General features: G+C 47.7%; 1 protein-coding gene across 1 annotated transcript in view; it reads left to right on the forward strand.

The window, feature by feature from the left end:
- The window catches only part of Fbn1 (fibrillin 1), a 217,364-nt gene that overhangs the window by 142,561 nt on the left and 51,794 nt on the right, over positions 1 to 23,009 (forward strand). The window contains exons 26-42 of the mRNA XM_004639014.2: positions 448 to 573; positions 678 to 806; positions 1,090 to 1,215; positions 1,344 to 1,469; positions 2,798 to 2,920; positions 4,116 to 4,241; positions 6,167 to 6,292; positions 13,623 to 13,745; positions 13,890 to 14,012; positions 15,608 to 15,733; positions 17,407 to 17,529; positions 18,945 to 19,067; positions 19,360 to 19,524; positions 20,166 to 20,234; positions 20,326 to 20,451; positions 21,625 to 21,747; positions 22,387 to 22,545. Of these exons, the coding sequence (XP_004639071.1) occupies positions 448 to 573; positions 678 to 806; positions 1,090 to 1,215; positions 1,344 to 1,469; positions 2,798 to 2,920; positions 4,116 to 4,241; positions 6,167 to 6,292; positions 13,623 to 13,745; positions 13,890 to 14,012; positions 15,608 to 15,733; positions 17,407 to 17,529; positions 18,945 to 19,067; positions 19,360 to 19,524; positions 20,166 to 20,234; positions 20,326 to 20,451; positions 21,625 to 21,747; positions 22,387 to 22,545 (2,142 nt within the window). The remainder of the gene's footprint in view (positions 1 to 447; positions 574 to 677; positions 807 to 1,089; positions 1,216 to 1,343; positions 1,470 to 2,797; positions 2,921 to 4,115; positions 4,242 to 6,166; positions 6,293 to 13,622; positions 13,746 to 13,889; positions 14,013 to 15,607; positions 15,734 to 17,406; positions 17,530 to 18,944; positions 19,068 to 19,359; positions 19,525 to 20,165; positions 20,235 to 20,325; positions 20,452 to 21,624; positions 21,748 to 22,386; positions 22,546 to 23,009) is intronic.

Consider the following 23,009-nt stretch of genomic DNA (forward strand, 5'->3'; position numbering starts at 1 on the left):
ACAAATAGACATTTGTGTCTGGAATATTTAATACCTTCATTTGTGTGTATCAGGCAGTGTGCAAAGCCATATATGCAATCACAGGGATTGAACCCAGGGCCATCATACTAAGTGACATCGCCAGACCTTTTTAACTGTTTCGTTATTTTGAGGCCAGGTCTTGCTAAATTACTCTGATCAGATGCAGACTTGCAGCCTCCTAGGCCCGTCCCAGAAGTCTGGGATTACAAGTGTGCCCCGTTAGTTTGCTTTTTCTAGTACTGCTTCCTAAATGGAGAAGTCAAAAAAGCTAGAGATGTTTCCCAGTCCTGTCTCTGAGGTAATCACGCAGTTCATTGAAATAGGTATCACCAAGAGCCTATGCAGGACACACCGTCCTCTGGTCAGCCCATGCGGCACAGAGACGCCCAGGGGCCACTTATACCCCACATTGTATTTCCTGAGCAGACATCAACGAGTGCAAGATGATCCCGAGCCTCTGCACCCACGGCAAGTGCCGCAACACCATCGGCAGCTTCAAGTGCAGGTGCGACAGTGGCTTCGCTCTGGATTCCGAAGAGAGGAACTGCACAGGTCGGCGTGGGCCCCAGGGGCAGCGGCAGGAGCACCCCTGGGCACCCCTCTTCCTCCCTGTGTGCCCCCTGACACTCATGCCGCCTGCCTGTGTTTGCGTGTAGACATTGACGAGTGCCGCATATCCCCCGACCTCTGTGGCCGGGGCCAGTGTGTCAACACCCCCGGGGACTTCGAGTGCAAGTGTGACGTGGGCTACGAGAGCGGGTTCATGATGATGAAGAACTGCATGGGTGAGTGTGGCCGTCGGAGCAGTGCAGGGGCTTTGACGCCTTGCAGCGCACATGCCAGGTTCTTCCTGCTGCTGCTGCCCTGGTGGCCTGGCTGGTGGTCACAGGTAAGCTGTGGCAGTGGAGACCAATGTGCAGAAGGGAGGAGGGGGCAGGCCTTAGCATGGGGAGTTGCAGAGGGTTCCGGCGCCTGCAGTAGCAGAAGTCCTGTTGAGCGGAAGGACTGGAGTGGTGACGGAGATTAGGACACCACGGCGTCCTCAGCACGCTCCTTTCCGTCTTGCAGATATCGACGAGTGTCAGAGAGACCCTCTCCTCTGCCGTGGAGGCGTGTGCCTGAACACCGAGGGGAGCTACCGCTGCGAGTGCCCGCCGGGCCACCAGCTGTCCCCGAACATCTCCGCATGCATCGGTAAGCAGGCGGAGGCGGAGCCCCCAGTTTGCAGCAAGGGGGCTCTGAGCCGCCTCTCCTGCGAGCAGCTTCTCTGCCGGCCACAGAAGCTTCTGTCTGCAAGTCTGCTCTTCTTGGTTTCTAAACAGACATCAATGAGTGCGAGCTGAGCGCCAATCTCTGCCCCAACGGCCGCTGCGTGAACCTCATGGGGAAATACCAGTGCGCCTGCAACCCCGGCTACCACTCCACACCCGACCGGCTCTTCTGCGTGGGTGAGTCTTCAGCTGCCTTTTACTCTCCATTTTCTTTTATCCAGTTCTCTGCTGAACACTCAAACTATGTGTGCTCAGTTCAGCTTCCATCTCTACTTTTCCTTAATCTTGCTCCTTGCCCTGGCAATAGGATTCTTTTTTTTTAACCAAGAATCGAACTCGGGACCTTGCATTTACCAGGCAGGTGCTTGTGCCAGTAAACTACATCCCAGGCCCATAGGACTGTTTTCATGGTGGCTTGCAATCTTTAGGCCTCACCGCTTTATCTATTAAAGAACCCATAAGATAAAGAACATGGCATGCTTTGGCTATACGAAGTAGGACTTGGCCCACATTGCCAACAATTCATGGTCACATCTACCTGCCACTACACATGCACGCCAAGGAAAATCAGCCCATGCAGCTAGCCACCTTAGCTAAGCCAGATCTGCGAGGGGGGTGGGAGAGATGACAGCAGCAACAAAAAGCATGGGGCAAGATCCCTGCCCTCGCATGCTGTGGACCAGCTGAGACTGCAGAGAAGAACTCTGGGCACACCCGCAGGATGTTTCTCTTACCCGGGTAGGGGCTGCGCCTGGCACTCAAAGATGGTTTTGGGGGGTGCAGCGCTGTGCCTCGTGGTGGGCACTCCGTAGCTTTAGTTGTGTGTGAAGCAGGGCAAAGAGAGCCCTGTGGCTTTGTGGTGCCCACGGAAAGGGGAATGCCAGATGCTGCCAGTTCGGGCTGGGTTTGGAGTGGACAAAACTGTGGAAAACACCAAGTCTCCTGTGGTTTCTGTGCAAAACCGTAAATCAGCACAAATTTTTCTGAAACATGGCCCAGGACAAGTGAGGACCTCAAGTCAGGTTCTGGAAAGGGATGGGAACCTCCTCAGAGCCTTGGGGACTGAACTTCATGTTGACTCTGTGACCAAAGAATAGCCACAATCACAGACACAGACAGGTGACTCACTCTGTTCTTAGGGTGCCATAACAGGGTCCCCAAGACTAGGTGATTCGCAGTGCACAGGAATTCAGGTTCACAATTCACAGGAATTCAGGCTCATGCAGGAATTCAGGTTGCCAAGTCTAATAGCAAAGTGTTGGCTGGCATCAGACAAGAGTCAGGCCATGGCAGAGGGCAGAGGAGGGTGGGAGAGCAGGAGGGCCTCATTCACCACTTTACGATGGCTCCAGTGTCACCCACGGCACGGGCCCCTCACGGGCTATGTACCTCTTAAAGGCCCCACCTCTTAGTACTTTTACAGTAGTAATGAAGTCCCCACAGGAACTGGGGGAGATGGACATTCAGATCGCACCAGAAGGTGACGTTGTTTTCATCTCTTTTAGACATCGATGAATGCAGCATAATGAACGGCGGGTGCGAAACCTTCTGCACAAACTCGGAAGGTAGCTACGAATGTAGCTGTCAGCCAGGATTCGCACTGATGCCTGACCAGAGATCATGCACTGGTGAGTGAGTGGCAGCCACCTGCTGAAGTCTCCGTGTAAGCGCTCCCAAGGAGTGTGGCCCAGGGCTGTGGGCCCAGACAGTCCTGGCTTCCAAGCCATTTCCATTGCACAGGTAGTTGTGGTGGGGTTTTTGTTGTTTCTTTGGTTTTGGTACCCAAGATTGAACTCAGCACCTTGTGCTTGCCAGACAGGTGCGTAAGCTGCTGAGCTATCTCCTTGGCCCTAGCTGTGGTGTTCAATGAAGTACTTAGTATCTGATTTTTTCATCTATGTACAAAGGGGCTCAGATTGCCAGCATGGAAGAGTGCATATACAACTTAACGTAGTACCTGGCACATGAAAAGCAGACTACACAATGTATATTTTTTACTGATTAGATTTTTAAAAGTGTGATCTTTTAACCTCATTCAGTGTTTCTCTGGGTTGTGTCTGGGGCCATCCATTTCCCCTGGGGACTTTGCAGAGCTGCAGTCTCAGGCCTCGCTCCCAACCTGTGGAGCTGGGAGCGCCTGAGAGGTGCAGTGATGTGTGTTCCCCAAGCTGTCTACACCATGGGGTACAGCCTGAGTCCGAGCTCTGCTCTTCCAGCCCACACTTCCCAGGGAGTCACCTGGGGCTGGAGAATCAACTAGAAGCAAGACAAGGTGTGGGTGGGTGATGTGGGTTTTGACTGGAGCTCATGTTGAGAAGATAAATGGAGTTTAAGAGCTATGTTATTTTATTTAACTCAGAAAACTGTCCTTTAGGAACTCTGGCTATCAAGAGTTGAAAATAAATGTTTTCCTTGAAAGTGCACTTGAGTAGATAATGCTTATTTCAAGCAATTTTCACTTTAAATCTCAATAAAACAAGATAGCAGCTGTCAGGCGTCGGTAACTTGACAATGAGAAAAGCAAGAGTCAGTGCCATTTTTGAGTGATAAATTCATCTGAGTTAAAATTTCTAATTAAGTGGTAAACCTTTAAGTGGCTGCAGACCTTGTCCTTCACAGCATGTGGATCTTAAAAATGGCTCAGTCCCTTTTCACGCAGTGGCCAAACGTGGCGGGATAACTTCCACAGAGCTCCATGTGGGGGTTAGCATTCGTCATCACGTGTGGGTAGGCTGAGCCTATTTCTTGGGTCAGCTCATGTTTTCCGGCCGTGTGAGGGCCTCAGCATCAACTCCCTGTCACTGTTGGTTTTGTTCTTCACAGACATCGACGAGTGTGAAGATAACCCCAACATCTGCGACGGTGGCCAGTGCACAAACATCCCTGGGGAGTACAGGTGCTTGTGTTACGATGGCTTCATGGCGTCTGAGGACATGAAGACTTGTGTGGGTAAGCGCAGGAGACAGAGCCGTGCTGGCTGGTTATTCTGCAGCATGGCTGAATTCCCTAAAGCTTATAGTTTAGTCAGGAGATGGGTGCCCTGTGAGACACAGGGATACTGGCTCAGATTTTCAAGCCCATTTGTATCCATGATATGAAACTCTTGTCAGATATGCAATGTGGATTGAGCTAACTATCGAAGAACTGCAGGTGGATGTTTCCTATAACTAGCCAGTATGTCTGCCCACTCAGTCTTCCTCTTACTGTGACTTGATTGGGCTTTTAACATGCTTGCCTAAGAGTCACAGAAAATTTGTCCTTTAACAGGACTTCAGTGAAGCCCAGGCCTGATTGTATTTGTTGTGGACACTGATATGCTTTCAAACTTGTTAAGCATTTCTTCTGCCGCGTCTTACTGCCTTTAATGCTGTCTAGTGCATTTTTCACCTCAGACATTGTACTTTTCACCAATAAAATTTTATTATTTTCTTTTATCTTCTTCGTCTGGACATAAGACAGTCGGCCTTTTCTCCTACTTTTGGAACACATGGAATACAGTTGTAATAACTGTATGAATGTCCTTGCCTACTAATTCTGTCAGCTGTGTCAGTGCCGGGTGGGCCATTTCAATAGACTGACTTTCTTTCTCACTGGGATTCATATTTTCCTGCTTTGTACTTTGCTGTGAGCCAGACATAATAAATTTTACCTTACTACGTGCTGGATGCATCTGTATTCCTAGAAATAGTCTGAGCTCCGTTCTGGAATACAGTTAAGTTACTTCAAACACATCACTCCTTCCTCCAGAGTCTTGCTTGTGAGCAGCACTCAGCCTGAGACTACTTGTGCTGCATGACAAAGGCAGGAAGGAGCCTTGTGGAGATTCTCCCCAGTCCCTGTGAGTGAGGGCGTCCTTCCAGTCTGGCTGATGGGAGCAGGCACAATTCCACACCTTCCGTGCACTTGGAAGACGGGTGCCTCTCGCTGATCGGGGGCGCCCTCCCGCCTCGAGGAACCTGTGTCCTCACCTGGCACACTCCTCCCGCTCCCCTGAATACCCGGGGACGCTGTGCTCTCGGGGTCGGGGTGTCTGCAGCTCCTCCCCGTGCCTGGCTCTGCCTGGAGCTCCAGCTGCCTTCAGTGCCAGCGCCACACATGCCCCTTCCAGGGGACAGACTCACCAGCTTCCCCAGGCTGCCCTCTCCTTTTGCCATGAGCTTAGAATTCCCTCTAAAAACAGTGTTCTGAGGATGATCTAGAACTTACCCCAGTTATTTTCTAGCTCTCGGGTTCATGGTCTTTTGCTGCCCACAGCCCAGTGTCCGCAAATCCATTTGTCTGCCTGGTGTCCACTTTTTAGAAAGATGCTTTGGGCAGGCAGCTTATTCCTTCTTGGCCAGAAGCGAGACCAGAAAGTGGGTTGTAGTTAAGTTCTGAGCACCCTGGATCTTTTGAACGCTATTACTGAAAATAGATGAGGTCCTGCAAATGAAGTGGATGTCACCAAAAATAAATAATGTTTGAATGTGGGAGGGAAATGGAGCTTCTGGCTGTGTCCCTTAAGGCTGTCCGTTCATCTGCGGTTCCTTTTAAAGTGTGGAGCTGTGCGGTTAGCGCCATGCAGACGGGGTTACACAGCTCTTGCGAGAGAGTGTGCTGCTCTTAAAATGTTTTCTTGATGCACGGCAGCAGGCTGTTCGCTGCGCTTAGCCTCGCTTCCTTTATTCAGCTCCTCCGCTGGGCCAGGCAAAAGCCAGTCTCTTGATCGGTCTACAGTTCAGGAAGCTGATACAATGTGTTTTTTTTCTGAGTAAGCATGTTGAGATCCAGTATTCTGTATTTGCTTCATCATATTTTTCTGAGTGGACACATGATGCTTTTTTCCAGTCTGCTGGCCATAGTTACTAATGATAACAAACATTCATGTTTTCTAGATGTCAATGAATGTGACCTGAACCCAAATATCTGTCTAAGTGGAACCTGCGAAAACACGAAGGGCTCGTTCATCTGCCACTGTGACGTGGGCTACGCAGGCAAAAAAGGAAAGACGGGCTGCACAGGTGCGTCTCTTTAAAGGACGGCACGATCCATCACTGAGCGCTAAGAGAGTGCAGTGGTAACTGCAGGGTAACAAAAGCTTTAAAAATACGAAGATTTTACTCCCTTTGCGAAGCACTTTGTGTAGTCTTTTTTTTTATTATTACTTTAGCTTCTATACCTTTGAAATTTGTCATACTTTATATTGGATGCAAATAAGTTTCTTTTCTTTACCTGTGAAAAAGATACACATTAACAATTTATATGAGGGGCTGGCGAGATGGCTCAGTGGTCTAAAGCACCTACTTGGAACAAGCTTGGCAAAGCACAGGGACCGCGGTTCAATCCCCCAGCACCACATGCCAGCCAGCCCCGCCCCCTGGTGGGCTGAGCTGGTCACACACACACACACACACACACACACACAATAAATAAATGTTAAAAAAAGAAGAAACATCTAAAAAAAAACAATTTATATGAGGCTAAAATCACATTTTCAAAACGAAGCACGATACATACTAATGATCAAATATTTGTTTCCTCTCATTGAAAAGCAAGTCTTTCCAAATAACCTTCTTTTTCAAGACTGCATTTAAGATTTTGTAATTGAAATTACCTTTTAAGGAAGCATGCTTTCAGTCAATATGTTTTTTCCAGCTCTTGAAATTAGAGGAGTATTGATGTATTAATTAGCTCCAGCCCAAGTACGTCTTTATTCATGGAACTTAATAAATCTCACAAAACAATAACTGAACCATTAACACTTCTGTTTGTCAAAGGGCCGACCAAATAGCTCAGCAGATTAAAGCACCTGCAAGCAGGCAGAGGGGCCGACAGTTTGATCCCCAGGCCTGCCATGCCAGCCCTGCCCCAGGGGTACGCTGAGATGGCAATTGAGACTTGGCGTGGTGGCGTGCGCCTCTAACCCCAGCTCTTGGGAGGCTGTAAACAGGCAGCTCACTACGAGTCCGATCTATGTAGTAAGACCCTGTAGACCCTGTAGATCCTTCCCTACAATAAAAAAAAAAACAAACGAAAAATCCAAAACTTTTATTTGTCTCATAGCAGAAGAACCTGACAAAATCCTTTCAGTATTTGTAGGAGACTCTCCTCCTACTAAATGCCAAGTGGAAAAAGTCACTCGGTGGTGGTGACATTGTTTCCTAAGTGTTGCTTGGTGTTTTCAGACATGAGGCGGTAATGTTAAGTACACAGGATAGTATAATAAACATTCCCTATAGTGACATATTAATGTAACACATTATGGCACCTAATGTAATTGAAAACATCACAGAGACCAGGGCGAGCTTGAATTAGGTAACTGTGTAATTTTTTCATACAAATAACAGACTGTAATTCCACGAGGCAGTTTGGCAGGCCCCGGTGACTTAAAGCAAACATTAAAATATTTGCAGATTGGCAGTGTGATAAACGTACAGATCCTCCTCTTAATTATATCAGCGTATTCCAAGAACACACCAAAATATATTTATTATTGTTACGGATGGGCCAGTGTGCGAGGGTCAGATTCACTCATACCTGGACGGCGGTGGTCATGTTTGTGTCACAGCTGGTTCAGAAATGACAAGGTTCAGCAAGTTACGGGCCAAAGATGAAAGCTGGGATGCTTGTGCACTTGCCGTGGTCTTCTCCCGCGCAGCCCGGCCCAGCGTCCGCTCTGAGAAATGCCACAGTGGCCCGTCCGCCTGCAGAGCTTGGTCTGGGCATGGCTCAAGCTTTGTTTCCCACTGTGAGCACAGCATTCTGGAAGGGCAGGCGGCCTGAGTGTTACGCAGAGCAGGTAGCGTGGTTCTGCACTGCTTCACAGCAGAGGTAAGGATGGCCTGGCTGGGCCGAGCCCCATGCATCCCGGGCCTTTGAGATGATGGGTGTGCAGAGAAGGCGGAATCTCAGGGTCTGTCCTGTTTGCTTATGAAAAGCGTTCTAGAGTTCCACTCTCGGATTCCAGCTAACTGGACCACGTGCAGTAACCGATTGTTTCCGGCCTTATACCAGGAACACTTAAATGTTCACGCCACATTAGTATCATTTTAGGCCAAGGAGATCTAACGGCTCCACCCCCTGGCATGGTGCTGGCCACTGCAGAGGTGCTCGGGCTGTCAGATGCAACGAGGCACCCAGACAGCACATCCAGAGGCTGTTTCACCCAAACACGTAACTTCTAGTCCCGCAAAAATTCTGTTATTGTCTACCAATACCTGCTCGAAATCAGTCTAAAGAGGAAAATTTTACTCTGCAAACTGGAAGGCTTGCTTTGCATAATGGCATTTGCAGAGGTACCAAGACCTGTGAGAAGGGCTGTGGGCTACACGGGCAATGAGATGGCATCCGTTTTCCATGAGTAGTGGCAGCCTTGTAGGAATGACATGAACAGGAAACGAACTGGCTGTCGAGGAAACACTCAATCCTTTCTAAGGGGCAAGTGTCCTCCCCTCCCCCTGTCCCTTTACTTTGCAGGCTAAGATGGTTTTTCAGTTTGATAAAATCCAGTCAGCACTGCAGGCCAGCTGGTTCTCAGGCACCCTTGCCATCACCATGGTCCTGCATGCAGTGTGCTCCCCAAAAGGAGCAGAACTGTGGGTTTTCCTCCTAGGCGCGCCCCCCCTGGCTTGCTTTTTTTTTTTTTTTTTTTTTTTTTTTTTTGTGGAATCGGGGGTTGAACTCAGCCCCTTGCACTTGCCAGGCAAGCGCATATTCTACTGAGCCATCTCTCCAGGCCCTCTCCCCCCCAGCTTTTAACCAGGGTGTTCTGGGATTATCAGCTGTCCCCATGGCGAGTGACATGGGTGTGGGCTCTGCGCAGGAAGGACAGCATTAAAGAAAGAAGAAAAAATAACCCGTGAATACTGTTCTCAACCTAGGGCATCACGTCGGGTTGCAAATGTCTGTTCAAACAGAAACATTGGCACACTTGAAAACAAAATTTAAAACTCTCATCCAGAATGTTCAAAAAAACTGCATGTAGTGAGGGCTCGTGAATCCTGCACTTGGTTTAAAATGAACATCACTCACAACCCAACCCCATTGGTTGACCCTAGAGGTAGTCACATGAAAGACAAATGCTTCTACTATCCCAGGCAGTGGACATACCTGAAAATATGCCACAAGCACACAACAAATATCAGGAAGAGCCAACACAGGGACCATGCTGTGATAATACACGGAAGAAATGCATCACTTATTTATTTAGGTAGACTTTTTTTTTTTTAAATGAGTACCCTGGAAAGGAATTATAAAAACATGCATGCTATTTCATAAGAAGGATTTTTTTTTTCTTTCATGAGAACTAAAAAACGTTCTCTGGGCTCCATTACAACTCTGTCTAAATATTTCAGCTCTCTTGTCATTACTGATTGTTTCCATTTTAACAAATAAACATGTTTTTCCCCCAGTCACTTCAGCAGCGTTAAGAGTCCACCCACGGACTGACATTCCCAGCCCACATGGATTTCTCGTTTGCTCTGTGCACTTTGTCCGATTGTGGGTGCTGCCCAAGGGGATGCTTGATTTAAGGCAGAGAGCGTCTAGCACGCAGCCCCTCTCCCCGGCCGGCCGGGGGCTGGGTGGCCGTGTGCCGCGCCCAGTGCGAGTCCTTACTACCCACCCCGGGAACTGTCACGGAAAGAAGGAAAGCCTGGGCTGCGACCACCCGGCCCTCTTGCTTGGGCCTCGGCGGTCCTGAGCCCCTGGGAGGACCCCGCGCCCCGCACGCGCCCACGTGCTCGGGAACACGGCCTGCCTTCCTGGGCGAGAAGCCCGCCGTTCTGCTGAACGCGCTTCTGAAGCTCTCTGGTGCTGCGCAGAGCAGGGGCAGTTCTGGGGGGCCTTGGCCCCCCGGAGGCGATTGCACCTCCGCCCCTGCAGCAGGACTTCCGTGTCGCTGCTCCTTCTCCTCCGGCCTCTGGCCAGCGGCCTGTGAAGACGCCATGGGTGTTTAGTTAAAAGTTTTGGCTCAACTTCTGACCCAGATTGAGAAATCCAAGTCGCCTTTGTGTTTGGCCTTCCCGTTCGCTGTCACACCCTCTTCCTCCACCTCTGATGGAGGAGATTGGCGCCGTGCCCTCCCAGGGGTCAGGGTCCGCGTAAGGGGCATGGTGGTGGCCGAGTGCAGGCCGCTGGCTGGTGGCACGGCTCTCCCCGCACGCCCAGGACTCAGCACTCATGAGACACACAGAGCCTGTGCCCAGGCTGCCCAGCCCACGGCCTGCCCTCGGGTAGGGCCATAGGGACCTTTGCATTCAGGGTGGGGGATGGAGAGGGTTAAGGGGGCTGCAGTGTCAGCCTAAAATTTGAATTTCTTTGCTTGTCTTGGCTTACACTTAATCTTGAAAGGAATTTTCTGTCTGGAGCAAAGTTGTGGAGGAAAGAGAACATTTGTCCAAAAGGAGATGTTTTTGGCAAGCGTGTGCTGTGTTTCCTGCACACTATTGAAGGGTGTTTCCACGCAGCGCTTTTGTTTGCTTGTTTCCTTATGACTCAGTTTCCCCTTCTGTGCCTTTTTAGGATGAGGTGCACTCCTAGGCCCCTGTCTGCCCTGGAAACAATAATTAATAATAGTTGTGACTCAGACATGCACACACCACCACAGAAAACCTTTTTCTCAGAAACGCCTTTCCACTCTGGCCCTGTGGCCTTCCTCTCTCCCTTGTTACGTGCTGAGAGCAGGCGCTGTGCACGGGCTCACACAGCAGGGAATCCGGCCGCGGCTCTGGAGCTGCTCTTTCTAGGCCCCGAGCACCCGTGAAGCAGACCCTTGAAAATATAATTGCTTTTTATTTTGAAAGCATTGCAGCAATTTTTTTTCTAAAAAAAAATCTTTTCAACTTGGAATTTTCTATTAACATATTACTAAGAACAAAAAAAGGAAGAAGACTTTTCTTTTAAAAGAAATAGTAATTTTATTAACCGCAAGATTAACTATGGAAGATAAAAGGCATGTGACAATGAGGATACCTTTAGCCACTGGGAAAGTGGAAGAAAAAACTACAAGATCACTAGATTATTAAACAGGATCATCCTATATATGGTGTTTAGAAGAGATACATGATTATTTCTGTATGTGTACAAATATTCACTAGCATTTTGAGGCTTTTGTAATGCAAGATTTAGAATAAAATCCTGAAGTCCCTAAGAAACAAGCTCAGTTGAGCAGCTGTGCCCCAAGGCAAGAAAGTCAACTGAAGACAGGGAAAGTGAGTTCTGCGAGATCTTGCCCAGCCCTTGCCGGCTAAAGGGCTGGAGACTTTGTCTCTGCCTCGGAGCTGCTGAGGATCAGGAGAGTGGAGCTGCGAGTTCTTCCCACTTAGACAGTTCTTAGATTCTGTAATATCTGGGTGTGCCATGGAGCTCTCTGCTCCCACCTGAGGTGACTGGCCAGAGATCAGTGCAAACAAGGATAGTGACAGGAGGCAGAGCCCCTCGAAGTGGTGGCCCCTGTCTGTGCTGCTGGTAGAGTGATTCTCAAGCGCCAGTCTGCTGCCCTGCCCTAGCCCCGGAGCAGCCGGCACGCTTTTCTAGCCTCCTGTGCCCTCTTCCCACCCTGGTATTGGCGCTGGTCTTCCTCCTGTTGGCCTCAGAATGTGTTGGGCTCAGTTGTTGCCCTGGCTAGAGCCCTCAAGCCCTGAGACCTGTCCTCAGAGCTCACTTGCTCATGTGGCCCCCAGGGAACATTAAAAGTCACTGATGTATACATTGTCGTCAGGAGGACATTCTTCCAGACCTGTCCCCATCTTGTGGTTATCAGTGACATTGCAAAACATGTAATCAGGAATCTGCTGTTGCTTTATTTCACGTTTGCTCTAAAGTTATAAAGAAGCCGAAGTTCCCCGACTGTGTCAGGGCTACCGATGGAGCCTTTCGCAAACCCCATGTTCCCAAGCACTTTCAATCTATTATATCGGGCTTCTGAGGTAAACAAAAGGGTAAACACAGTGGCCTGCCAGTCCCTTCTCAAGCCATCATTCAAATGATCCCAGGAAATTCTCCAATCATAGTTTTGTAGACATACTGGTTTCTGTCTAAAGTCCTAATGTCTTATGTAGGAGTTTGTTCTTAGTCATTGATGGAGTTCATTGTAAGTGTAAGCCATTGTTATAATGGATTAAGTTCAGGAAACAGATATTTTGATCATTCGTTGTATTATTTCTCTAACACTTTTATATATTTTATCTTGGCTAAATTTGGAAATAAAATTATAGAGAGTGGAGAATTTGAAAATTTTTTAGGAAAATGACTCTTAATTCAGACAGATTTTTCACTGGATTGACCTGAATTTTGTGTGATATATGCAAGAAAGGTATTAGTCGAATATTGCTAATGTCCCCCACATACTGCATTGGGGGACATTTCCTTTTGGGGGATTTTCTTTTTTTTTCATAATTTTATCAATAAATAATGATGAGACAGTTTCAAACTAAATTGGTAGGACAGTTTATTTTCTTGAATTAGCAATACCAAAATAAAACTTTGATGAAGGTGAAGGATAACTAAATAATGATATTATAAATTTAAGAATAAAATACATTTTGCATCTATATGACTGAGAAATTTTCTGCTATGTCAATGACATTGTATTATCGTGTCTATGAAACAGCAGATTATTTCCAGCAATATAATCAGACAAAAAATTGGAAAGAACAGTTTACTAATAAAGCTGACCACCAGGCCCTTAATGTTCTCGAATGTCTGGCTGGCATCCGAATGTGCTTCCCCATCCGTACAGCTCAGAAGCTTGTCCGGCTCACTCTTTGTTTGTGTCTGCTTAAGTATGTTCTTGATTTCCATGGCAACGGGTTTCTTTTTTTGTAATTAGTTCTGTTTTCCTCTTACATTTAGAACACCTTACCAAGGGTGGGGAAGGTGGACTAAGGCTAAACTAGAGCTTCTTTTGCCAGGATAAAATTAATTGAATTGAGAGCCACCATCTACATCTGCATCTATAGAGAATAAGACAACAATGCACATCAGTACTCTACAATTGTCTTAATAAAATATCGACAACAGAAAGATATGACCATAGCATTAATACTTTAGGACATGGGGCAGCTTGCTTTTTAAGATCTTCACCTGGAAAGAGGTTTATTTTGCTTTGCAGAGACTGGACACTTATATTAAGAGATGGAAAATAATTAGCTTTAATAATGGCAAGTACTGTCATATTGCTTTCTTTCTAAATTGGCACATAAAGTTGTTCCACATATGTATAGTTTATACGTGGGCGCTAACCTAGTTGTAGGACTGGGCGAAGTCAGTTTTTGAATATTGCTAAGTCGCTTAAGGCTGCACGCAGGCCTCCGTGCCCAGCATCTGCTAAACTCTGGCTTGTGTTTGCAGACATCAATGAATGCGAAATCGGAGCGCACAACTGCGGCAGGCACGCTGTGTGCACCAACACCGCAGGAAGCTTCCGATGCAGCTGCAGCCCTGGGTGGATCGGAGATGGCATCAAGTGCACAGGTGAGGGGGAATGTGGAGAAACTGCCCACCGGCATCTGTGCGGGTTGGGACGTGGGCACAGCAGTCCTTTAATTCAAATTTCATTCGTATTTTCCCAATGTTTGTTACCACGCTCTGAATAACGATGTCACCGTTTTCCTCAAGACCTGGACGAGTGCTCCAACGGAACCCACCTGTGCAGCCAGCACGCAGACTGCAAGAACACCTTGGGGTCCTACCGCTGTCTGTGCAAGGAAGGCTACACGGGCGACGGCTTCACGTGCACAGGTGGGGTGCCACGGGCTTCGGAGTGGCAGTGCATTTGTTTGAAGTCTGGGCCAGTTAACAGAAGAGTATCTATGCAAGACTAGAACCTTATGGGATGAAATGTGGAGCCAGGTTAACTGGGGAGACTTCAGAAAGTAGCTCTCAACCTCCCTCTATGTGTCTGTCTATATACCGTAGTATATTCTTATATATTCTTTCTCTCTTTCTCTGTCTCTGTCTTTTCTTCCTCTCTCTCTCTCTATATATATATATATATATATATATATATATATATATATATATATATATATATATATATATATATATATACAGTTTAGTATGTATATGTGTAGTTAATATGTACAATGTTACTATAAAAGAGATGTCGTTAGTTTAAAGCAAACCACACTTCTTCTATGTGCTTTCATCCTTCTATTTGTGTGCCTGGTTCTCACTAGTGATTTGCTTCTTGTGCCAAACTCAAGGATCAGCTGACATTCCTACTACTGTAAGGAAGGGGAAGGGCAAGAGTCCCTAGGTTAGGAGAACAGCATCTATTTTGTACAGTGTGTCACTGTCTGCTTATGTCTTTTTAGCTGTTTTCATCATTCTATATTGGTATAAGAATTCCATAACTATTGTTATAATTTATACATTGTGCTTTTTTAAAAAAAATTGTTAGTACATGATTGAACTGCTTTGTAAGGTATTCACTTCCAGTTTTGTAACATATCAGTGAAAATTTCTTCTTAGCTTCACTTAATAGTCACAGAATTAGCATGGCCTGTTAGGTATATTTAAGTATATGATTGCGTACGTCAGACAGAGACATACAGGTGTGTGTGTACACAGGCCACACTTTCTATGTGAGAGCTTCAGGATTTAATAAAATACTATAATCCATTAAGTAGTAGATCTGCCTCATAGGCCTTAAACTTGTATTTATCTGACATTTTGCTAGTAAGATGTCCCTTAAGCACAAAGAGGCCGAGGCCCATTAAGTGATTGTCTTTTTTCCTCACTGAAAGTTTTATCATAGTAGAAATCATTTCTACCAAACCCAGTGAAGTTTTGCAAACATAAACCTCCCACTGGCTTTGAGAAACGAAATCTCAAGTGCTAAGCATGCATGGTTCATTTGTTTGATATTTAATGCCTGTGATGAAGAAAAATGAAGAAGAGATAAGCGGTCAGGAATTTTCCGTCCTCCACAGTTGCATCCAGTTCCTTTGCTACCCATCTAGTCAGAGAGACAGCCAGGAAACAGCGCTTGCTCTTCTGGGTCACAAAATGGCCAGCATGGGGATGACCTTCCCAGAAAAGGCTCACATATTTGAATACGTGGCTTATCATCAATTTTACAGTGTTCAGGTTCATTTCACATTCAGGATTCTGTGTTTGAGCCTCACATCTATTACATAGAGCATTCAAGAGAGAAAAACAAACGAGTTTAAACATAGTTTTTTTTTTAAAAAAAAAAACCACGAGTTTAAACGAGTGTAGCCGGAAATATGGCTACACTCAGGATGTTGAGAGTCATCAAAATTGTAGGGCTTGAGGAACTGGAAAAGTCCCAACTGGAGGAGAGTAATGTGGCCGATCCTCTCCACCTGCAGACCTCGACGAGTGCTCAGAGAACCTGAACCTCTGCGGCAATGGCCAGTGCCTCAACGCCCCTGGAGGCTACCGCTGCGAGTGTGACATGGGCTTTGTGCCCAGCGTCGATGGGAAGGCCTGTGAAGGTAACCCGGGGAGAGGTTAGGCTAAACACCTCTGGCCCTGGTCCTTTTTCCAAATAAGGAATGTGTTTTGAGTTCACATCTAAGCTCCTTCATCCTCTTTTTTTGTCATGGCTACACGTAGCCTGGCCAGGTGGGGACCAGGTATGCACTACTGTTGATAAAAGAGGAGGAGACACAGGCACGGTTAATTCAGTGCCATCGATTTGTCCCTCATGTTGAGGAGAAGAATGACCTATGAGTTCCCTATTCTGTGGAAGGATTGTCTTTCATGATAGAAATACAGTTGCTCACTTCTGTGCTTGCTTTCTAGAAACAAAGGGGTTGTGCTAGTGACAGAGACAGTCCTCCCAGGTGCGCAGGCAGGTCCTGAGGGAGTCTCAGAGTGTCCTTTAAGTGTGTAACGTCTACAAACATGGGAGAGTATTTCACAAGTCTGATCCATGGGGCGCCCCTTGGAGTCATGGCGTATGTCATGGTGCCTCTGAGCTTCCCGTCTCTGACCCACGAAGCCTCGGTCAGACAGGACAAGTCCTGGGAACCTTCAGGCTAAGGATGGATCCGATTAAGAAACATACGGTTCCCCTCTCTACCCACAGCTGTCAAAGTGAAACATATCCTCCTCCTTTGAGTAGAATTGGTGACAACAGGTACTAAAAAGATTTCAGTAGAAATAAACAAATGATAACAATTGACAGAAGCTTAAACAAAACCTTGATGTATTAGCTCATAGCTTGTTAATAAGATATGAACTCAAAACTAGTCTTTATGAGGTATGTACTGTCTTCCTCATTTGTTTTTATGTAAGTACTTCTCTTTGTTATGGGACTATTGAGCGTTCTTTATACAGCTTGTATTAAATATGCAGGGTTGATATAAAACTCCCTTGTGACGAGAAATTAGATTATGCTCTCGATCATGTGCCTAATGCCTTGTTTACTTTTGTTACCCAAACTATCCAAGGAAAACAGGTACCATGCCACATCTGGGAACGTCCGTAGTCACAGTGAAACTTTCGCTTCTCTTCATGCTATGAGGGGAGCTTTTGTTTGTTTGTTCTTGGTGTAAACCGTTGCTGGCGGGGTGTTGGTGGCTATTTAAAGCCAGCCTTGATTCTGAAAATGTGCCCAGATACCAGCTGCATAAGGACACTGAGTGAGAAATAGGGACAGAGGCCTGCAAGGGGAAGTGTGCAGTTTGCAGACCTCTGTGAACAGTAAAACTCCAGTACACACACACACACACACACACACACACACACCCGGGAAAGGTGATTATTAAACTGACTACCCCAGCATGACCACAAAGAAAACACTCTGTGTTCTTAAAAATTTTAATTCCAAGCACAAACAGCCAGTAGATGGGTAAGAACTCCTAAGGAACTTAGTCTAACGTAGCTCAGGTGGCTCTTACTTTACAGTCCTCCTATGGGCATAGTATGTGGCAGGTAATAGGAGCTGAGGACATGAGCCTGTCACTAAAGACATCCCTATATGTAACAGATTATCTAAATATCCAGTGGAAAACTGCCTAGGTTGGTGTCAGCTGGACCTCCTGCTCTTAACACTAATATATAACACTCATTGTGTGTTAGGCAGTTTCTCTGGGAAAAAAACAAACAAACAAACAAACAAAAAACCAACTTTAACCTCTGTCCTATCTACGCTTCCCCCAAGATATTGATGAGTGCTCCCTCCCAAATATCTGTGTCTTTGGAACTTGCCACAACCTCCCCGGCCTGTTCCGCTGTGAGTGCGACATCGGCTACGAACTGGACCGCAGCGGGGGCAACTGTACAGGTGAGACACTGTTCCCAGCTAAGCCAGCTCCTGGGCGTCCTGGGCAGCGGCTGTTGGGCATCCCTGGGGCCACACAACATGACCGAAGCTCCGGCTGTGGAGGAGGAGGGCTCCTGGGTGCTTGGTGTGTGGCTTCCTGGCCATTTTCTGTCCTCTTGGGGTCAGTGTCAGTTCCCTTTGAAAGCTGCGCGCTGGGGTCCTTCTTTAGCTTCCGTCACAGCCCCGCCCGGCCTGGTGGGAGATCATCCAGCACCTTGCTCGCAGAGCCTGGCTACCCATTTCTGGTGTCAAAGTTGTGATTTTGTAGAGCAGAGGACCCTCAGGGAATCGAAGGAAACATATCCCAAAGCCCAGGCACCAGCCACCCACCGCATTATGCTCTTAGATGCTAAGCAAAGCCCTCAGCAGCCATCTGCACCTGTTTCCTCATCCACCCTCTGGTCCAGGACACGGGGCTCAAGTCCCAGCCTGGAGGAGCCCTAGCCTTCAGGGAAAATCTGGGTCTGTTCTCAGACACCTGAGCACCTCTGATGCAGGGGTTGGCCAGATCTTGCCCACACTGCCTCCTACAAATGCCCTCTCACACACCCATCATTCCTGGATTTTTCGGAAATGTAACATGGCCCAAACTTGGCCTCTAGCAGAACTCCCTTGCTGTTAGCCCTCCACCAGCTCTGGCTCTGCAGCATTATCCTGGCCTCGTTGCTCTTGGTTGGGACATGCAGTCCCAATTCCCAAGTCCTGTCCAAGTTCACATGGGGTTTGAGCCAAAGAATCACCCACTGTGGAGCCCATTGGACGTGAACCATTGCCAAGGGAAAGACCCAGGGACAGGGAATGCCACTCTATCTTGTAAGAATCTGTTTAGTTTCAAGTATTTCCTGAGTGTTCAAAATAGACAGAAGGATGGCACAGAGGTGGAATTTGCCAAAACACATGCCCTAAAGCCATAGAATTCTGTGTGTATTTTTGGAATAAAAAGTGAAAGGAAAATACTAACAGAATCAAGGATGGAGAGAGATGCTTTGCATGCTTTAAGAAACAAGCTACATGCGGGTTAGGGTCAATGTTGCCTGCACCTGTAGACCCCCCCAGATCTGTGCCCCTATGTCTAAAGCTTGCTTGACTGAGATCTATTACCTTCATGGAAATGTCTTTCCTGGTTCTGGAATTATATTCTATTCCAGTGACAAGTTGGAGCAGTAAATGTGTTCGGGGGGTGGGGGGAGATCCAAGACTATGACTTTTTTCCTTCCAGAGGGGTTTAGTTTCAAAGTGGAAGACTGTATTTCTAGATGACATTGTGAGTTGTGACTCAGAGATTCTTGCCAGGAGCCCCAGACGTGGTACTACCGTCTTTCGGTGATGTCAGCCTGCGTCAGCTCCAGGGTGATTCTGTGGTTGTTTGGCTTTAGATGTTAATGAATGCTTGGACCCCACCACGTGCATCAGTGGCAACTGCGTCAACACCCCGGGCAGCTACACCTGTGACTGTCCACCTGATTTTGAGCTGAACCCCACTCGAGTTGGCTGTGTTGGTAAGATCTTTAAGACTCCCAGAGACGCAAACTACTTACTGTGTCTAAAGCAGCGCTGAACATTCCATTTTTAACATTTACAAAACCAGTACTACAGAACCCCCAAACATTTCCAAATCTGGCTTATATCCTTAGGTACAAAATTCCCGGTACCATATATATTCTTGCACACTTGTTCAGATTCTTAGTAAATGTAATTTCTTGTTTTAAAATCTTTTGGAAAATGAATTTACGTTTTCAACCCATAGGTAGAATGAATCAGGCTGACACTTTTTCGTTTGTCTGTGAACAGATACCCGCTCAGGAAATTGCTATCTGGATATCCGGCCCCGGGGGGACAACGGAGACACAGCTTGCAGCAACGAGATCGGGGTTGGAGTCTCCAAGGCTTCCTGCTGCTGTTCTCTGGGGAGAGCCTGGGGCACCCCCTGTGAAGTGTGCCCGGCTGTGAACACATGTGAGTGGGTGCCCTTTTTCTCGTATACAGACCGTGGAGAACCTGCCGAGAGAGGGAGTGTCCTGCAGTCTCCGCGTGGGTCCCCTCGGCCCAGTGGGAGAGTCAGAAATCTCCCCGGCTGGCTCGCTCTCAATTCGCAGGGGGGCAGCGAGCCTCTTGCTTCTGTTTGAGTGAGAAGCCGAGAGCAGCACCGTTTACAGGAAAGGTGGGAGAGAGAGCTTTGCCACATCTGGGGAGGGCTTTGCGAGCAGGCTCATGGCTCTTCCTGGAGGAAGCTGTACTTCCCAGGGAGCAAAGCTGAGCAAAACTAAGGGCAAGCAGAACTTACGAGACAATAAGATGGGAAAGAAAATTTTTTAGGAGAAACAGTGGAATAAAAGAAGAATTCACAAGACTATAAGGCAAGGAGCTAAGCTGAGGTGTCCAAGACTGAGGACACTTGGAACACAGGCAGAAGCCATCAGGAGACAACGCACGGATACCAGGGGTTACCTTGCTTGAGGTGGACGGGACAGGGGCTGACGGCTCCTGAAAGTGAGCACTTCTGGCCGGAAATGGCAGCGTTTCTCCTGAGGCTACTACTTCTAAAATTTCTCAGTTCAAAAGAAATCCCTTTGATTTTTTCTCTCTTGTTTCAATAGCGGAGTACAAAATTCTTTGCCCTGGAGGAGAAGGTTTCCGTCCGAACCCCATCACCGTTATACTGGAAGGTATCTCTGCTTCCTTCACTGTAAAGTCTGCACCCGCTGCACCCTGGGCTTTGAGGACAGCACTGAGGTGCCTCTGTTTCCCCACTGGCAGATATTGACGAGTGCCAGGAGCTCCCGGGGCTCTGCCAAGGCGGGAAGTGCATCAACACCTTCGGCAGTTTCCAGTGCCGCTGTCCCACGGGCTACTACCTGAACGAGGACACGCGCGTGTGCGACGGTGGGTGGTCCTGCTGAGTAACGTGCCCTCTCGGGTCTCCAGAAGCACCTGGAAAACGAGCCTGCAGTCCCGCGGCAAAGGAGGGCTCAGTCGTGTGGCGTCATGACCCTTACTTGCACACAGCCAGGGAAACAGGCCGCACATGTGGCAGCCTGCCGTAGCGTTCTTGAGATGATGTCATTTCCAATAAGTCCGAAATCTCCCACTTTTCCTGGGAAAAGTGGAGTGTTATTATGCTGGGCCAGAGGCCCATTTATGCCTACAAAGGGTTTTCCATGCTCTTCAGAGAAGCCGCTTGTTATGAGCGCAGTGCTGGCCTTGTCTCAGCAGTGCCTGTGTTCAGGGCAGTGCTGGTTCCTCTGCTTGTCCTTTGCCACTTGCACAGGGTGCATCTAGGTGAGCGTCAGGAGAAGACACACCGTTAGCTTGATAGTCCACAGATGGCCCTCTCAGCTCTGTCCCTGGAGCCCAAATAGTGGCTCCTGGGCCGTAGGTTGGGGCTGGAGAGGCAGTTTTCACCTCAGTGCCGGAGTCACAGAACTAGTCAAGGAAAAGCACACCTCTTGGCCTGCGTGGGAGTTTCCCCTTGCTCTGTCAAGGGGGTTTCATTGGTAACAGAGACAGCGACAGCCTCAGTAAGGATTAGTTAATCATCACAGGACCCGAGACCCAGCTCTCAGACTCACGGAGTTAACTGGGAGCTGAGGCAACACCTTTGAACGTGGGGTGGAGACAATGAAATTCCTCTTGCACATTGTCTTACCTTGTCCCACCAGTGCACATTCATGAAGCCCGTTCTTGATGGCTTCAGGATATACTGGACCCTTCTATGGATTTTGTGAACCTGTGACAGCCATCATTGTTATTCTAAAGAATGGTCACAAAGCAGTTTTTCCAGTGTTCCGTCTCTGTAGGCCTTTGGGCACGTTATGGACATATTTGTTAGTGATTCATTAGAAGGCAAGGGTTCCTTTTTAAAACCCACTTCCCTGAAAATGTACACATTTGTCCAGATCAGAAGCCCCAAAGAACTAACAACCTTCTGCTTATCTCATCTGGATTTCAAAGCTGACTTTCTCCTCTGCTGTCACCACATATGTTGACACTGCATACTAGGCCATTCCAGAGAGTGACACACCTGTCTTCACCTGCCTCTCTCTGTTCGGATTCTAGACGTGAACGAATGTGAGACTCCTGGAATCTGTGGTCCGGGGACGTGTTACAACACCGTTGGCAACTACACCTGTATCTGCCCCCCAGACTACATGCAAGTGAATGGGGGCAACAACTGCATGGGTAAGGCCATGTGCTCTTGGCCAGGCCGCTTCGGTTCCCATCAGCAAAGGTCAGTCGGCTCTTGGCCTGGCACTGTGTGCCAGACTGGGCACTGCCACCCTCTACTGCCTCAGCCAGCAAGGGTGGCCTCCTCCACCCAACGTGCGCTTGGCATTTTTTACCACCTTGTGTGGGAGGTTGGGAGTTTTCCTCACAATGTAATGTTGGAAAATCCCAGACAACAGTTTCATACTACTTCTTTTGTTTGACTTTTGGGTGTATCTTTATGTAATTATATTTACGGCACTGGCCTCTAGTATTGAAACATCATGAGTTGGAAATAAGGAACTTGCTGCCAAATGGCAGTGGAGAATTGTTACAGGGAGGTGGGTGGAGAGTTGTGTACAGTTGGTTAATGTCGTGGGCCCATAGTGGCTCAGTTCTGCAACACTGAGTAATTCACAGAACTAAGTCACAGAATTCGCACGGTGAATTCATTTGTTCAGGTCCTTTTCTTTGAGCAGCAGAGTTAGGTAAAAAGTTGTCTGGGCAGCCTGTTCCTGCCAATATCAGGGTCTGAAAAACTTGTTCCCAGAGTGTTCCCTAAACACGTGTGTGCTTTCTCCCCGGCATCGCCGATCCTTGTACCCTGTGGTCCAGACATGCGAAGAAGCCTATGCTACAGGAACTACTATGCTGACAACCAGACCTGTGACGGAGAGCTGCTGTTCAACATGACCAAGAAGATGTGCTGCTGCTCCTACAACATTGGCCGAGCCTGGAACAAGCCCTGCGAGCAGTGCCCCATCCCGAGCACAGGTGAATCCTCATTTGCCGGCACAGAAATTCCATGTTGATAAATGACCCAGGAATCTCTGGGGTGGGGGGCATGGTCTCAGTGCAGGAAGAAGTGGCTGCCTTGTTAATTTTCAGTTTAAAAAAATGGCTCAGATTTTAATTCCCCATTGACCATGGTCCTTCCAGCTGAAAGCTGAGTCACAGGTTAGGCTTTCTAATCAGTCCCCTAACTTGTAAGCAGAACTGCAGGACGAGCGCATCACAAAACTGCAAACTCCACCTCAGAGTTCACCATATAACGAAGACTGGAAGCATTAGGCATCCAGTATAGTACATGAGTGAACTGTAATTTTCCCCCTTTTACTTCTTTAAAACTAGACTTGTCCCCGTGTCACACACACAAATTAAGGACAGCCTCCAAAGATAAAAGTGTGAAATAAGTGAAAGGCAAATGAGAAACAGTAAGAAAGTTATCCACAGAGCAG

The sequence above is a fragment of the Octodon degus genome, unplaced genomic scaffold (assembly GCF_000260255.1).
Source record: "Octodon degus isolate 3935 unplaced genomic scaffold, OctDeg1.0 scaffold00105, whole genome shotgun sequence".
NCBI classification, from domain to species: Eukaryota; Metazoa; Chordata; class Mammalia; order Rodentia; family Octodontidae; genus Octodon; species Octodon degus.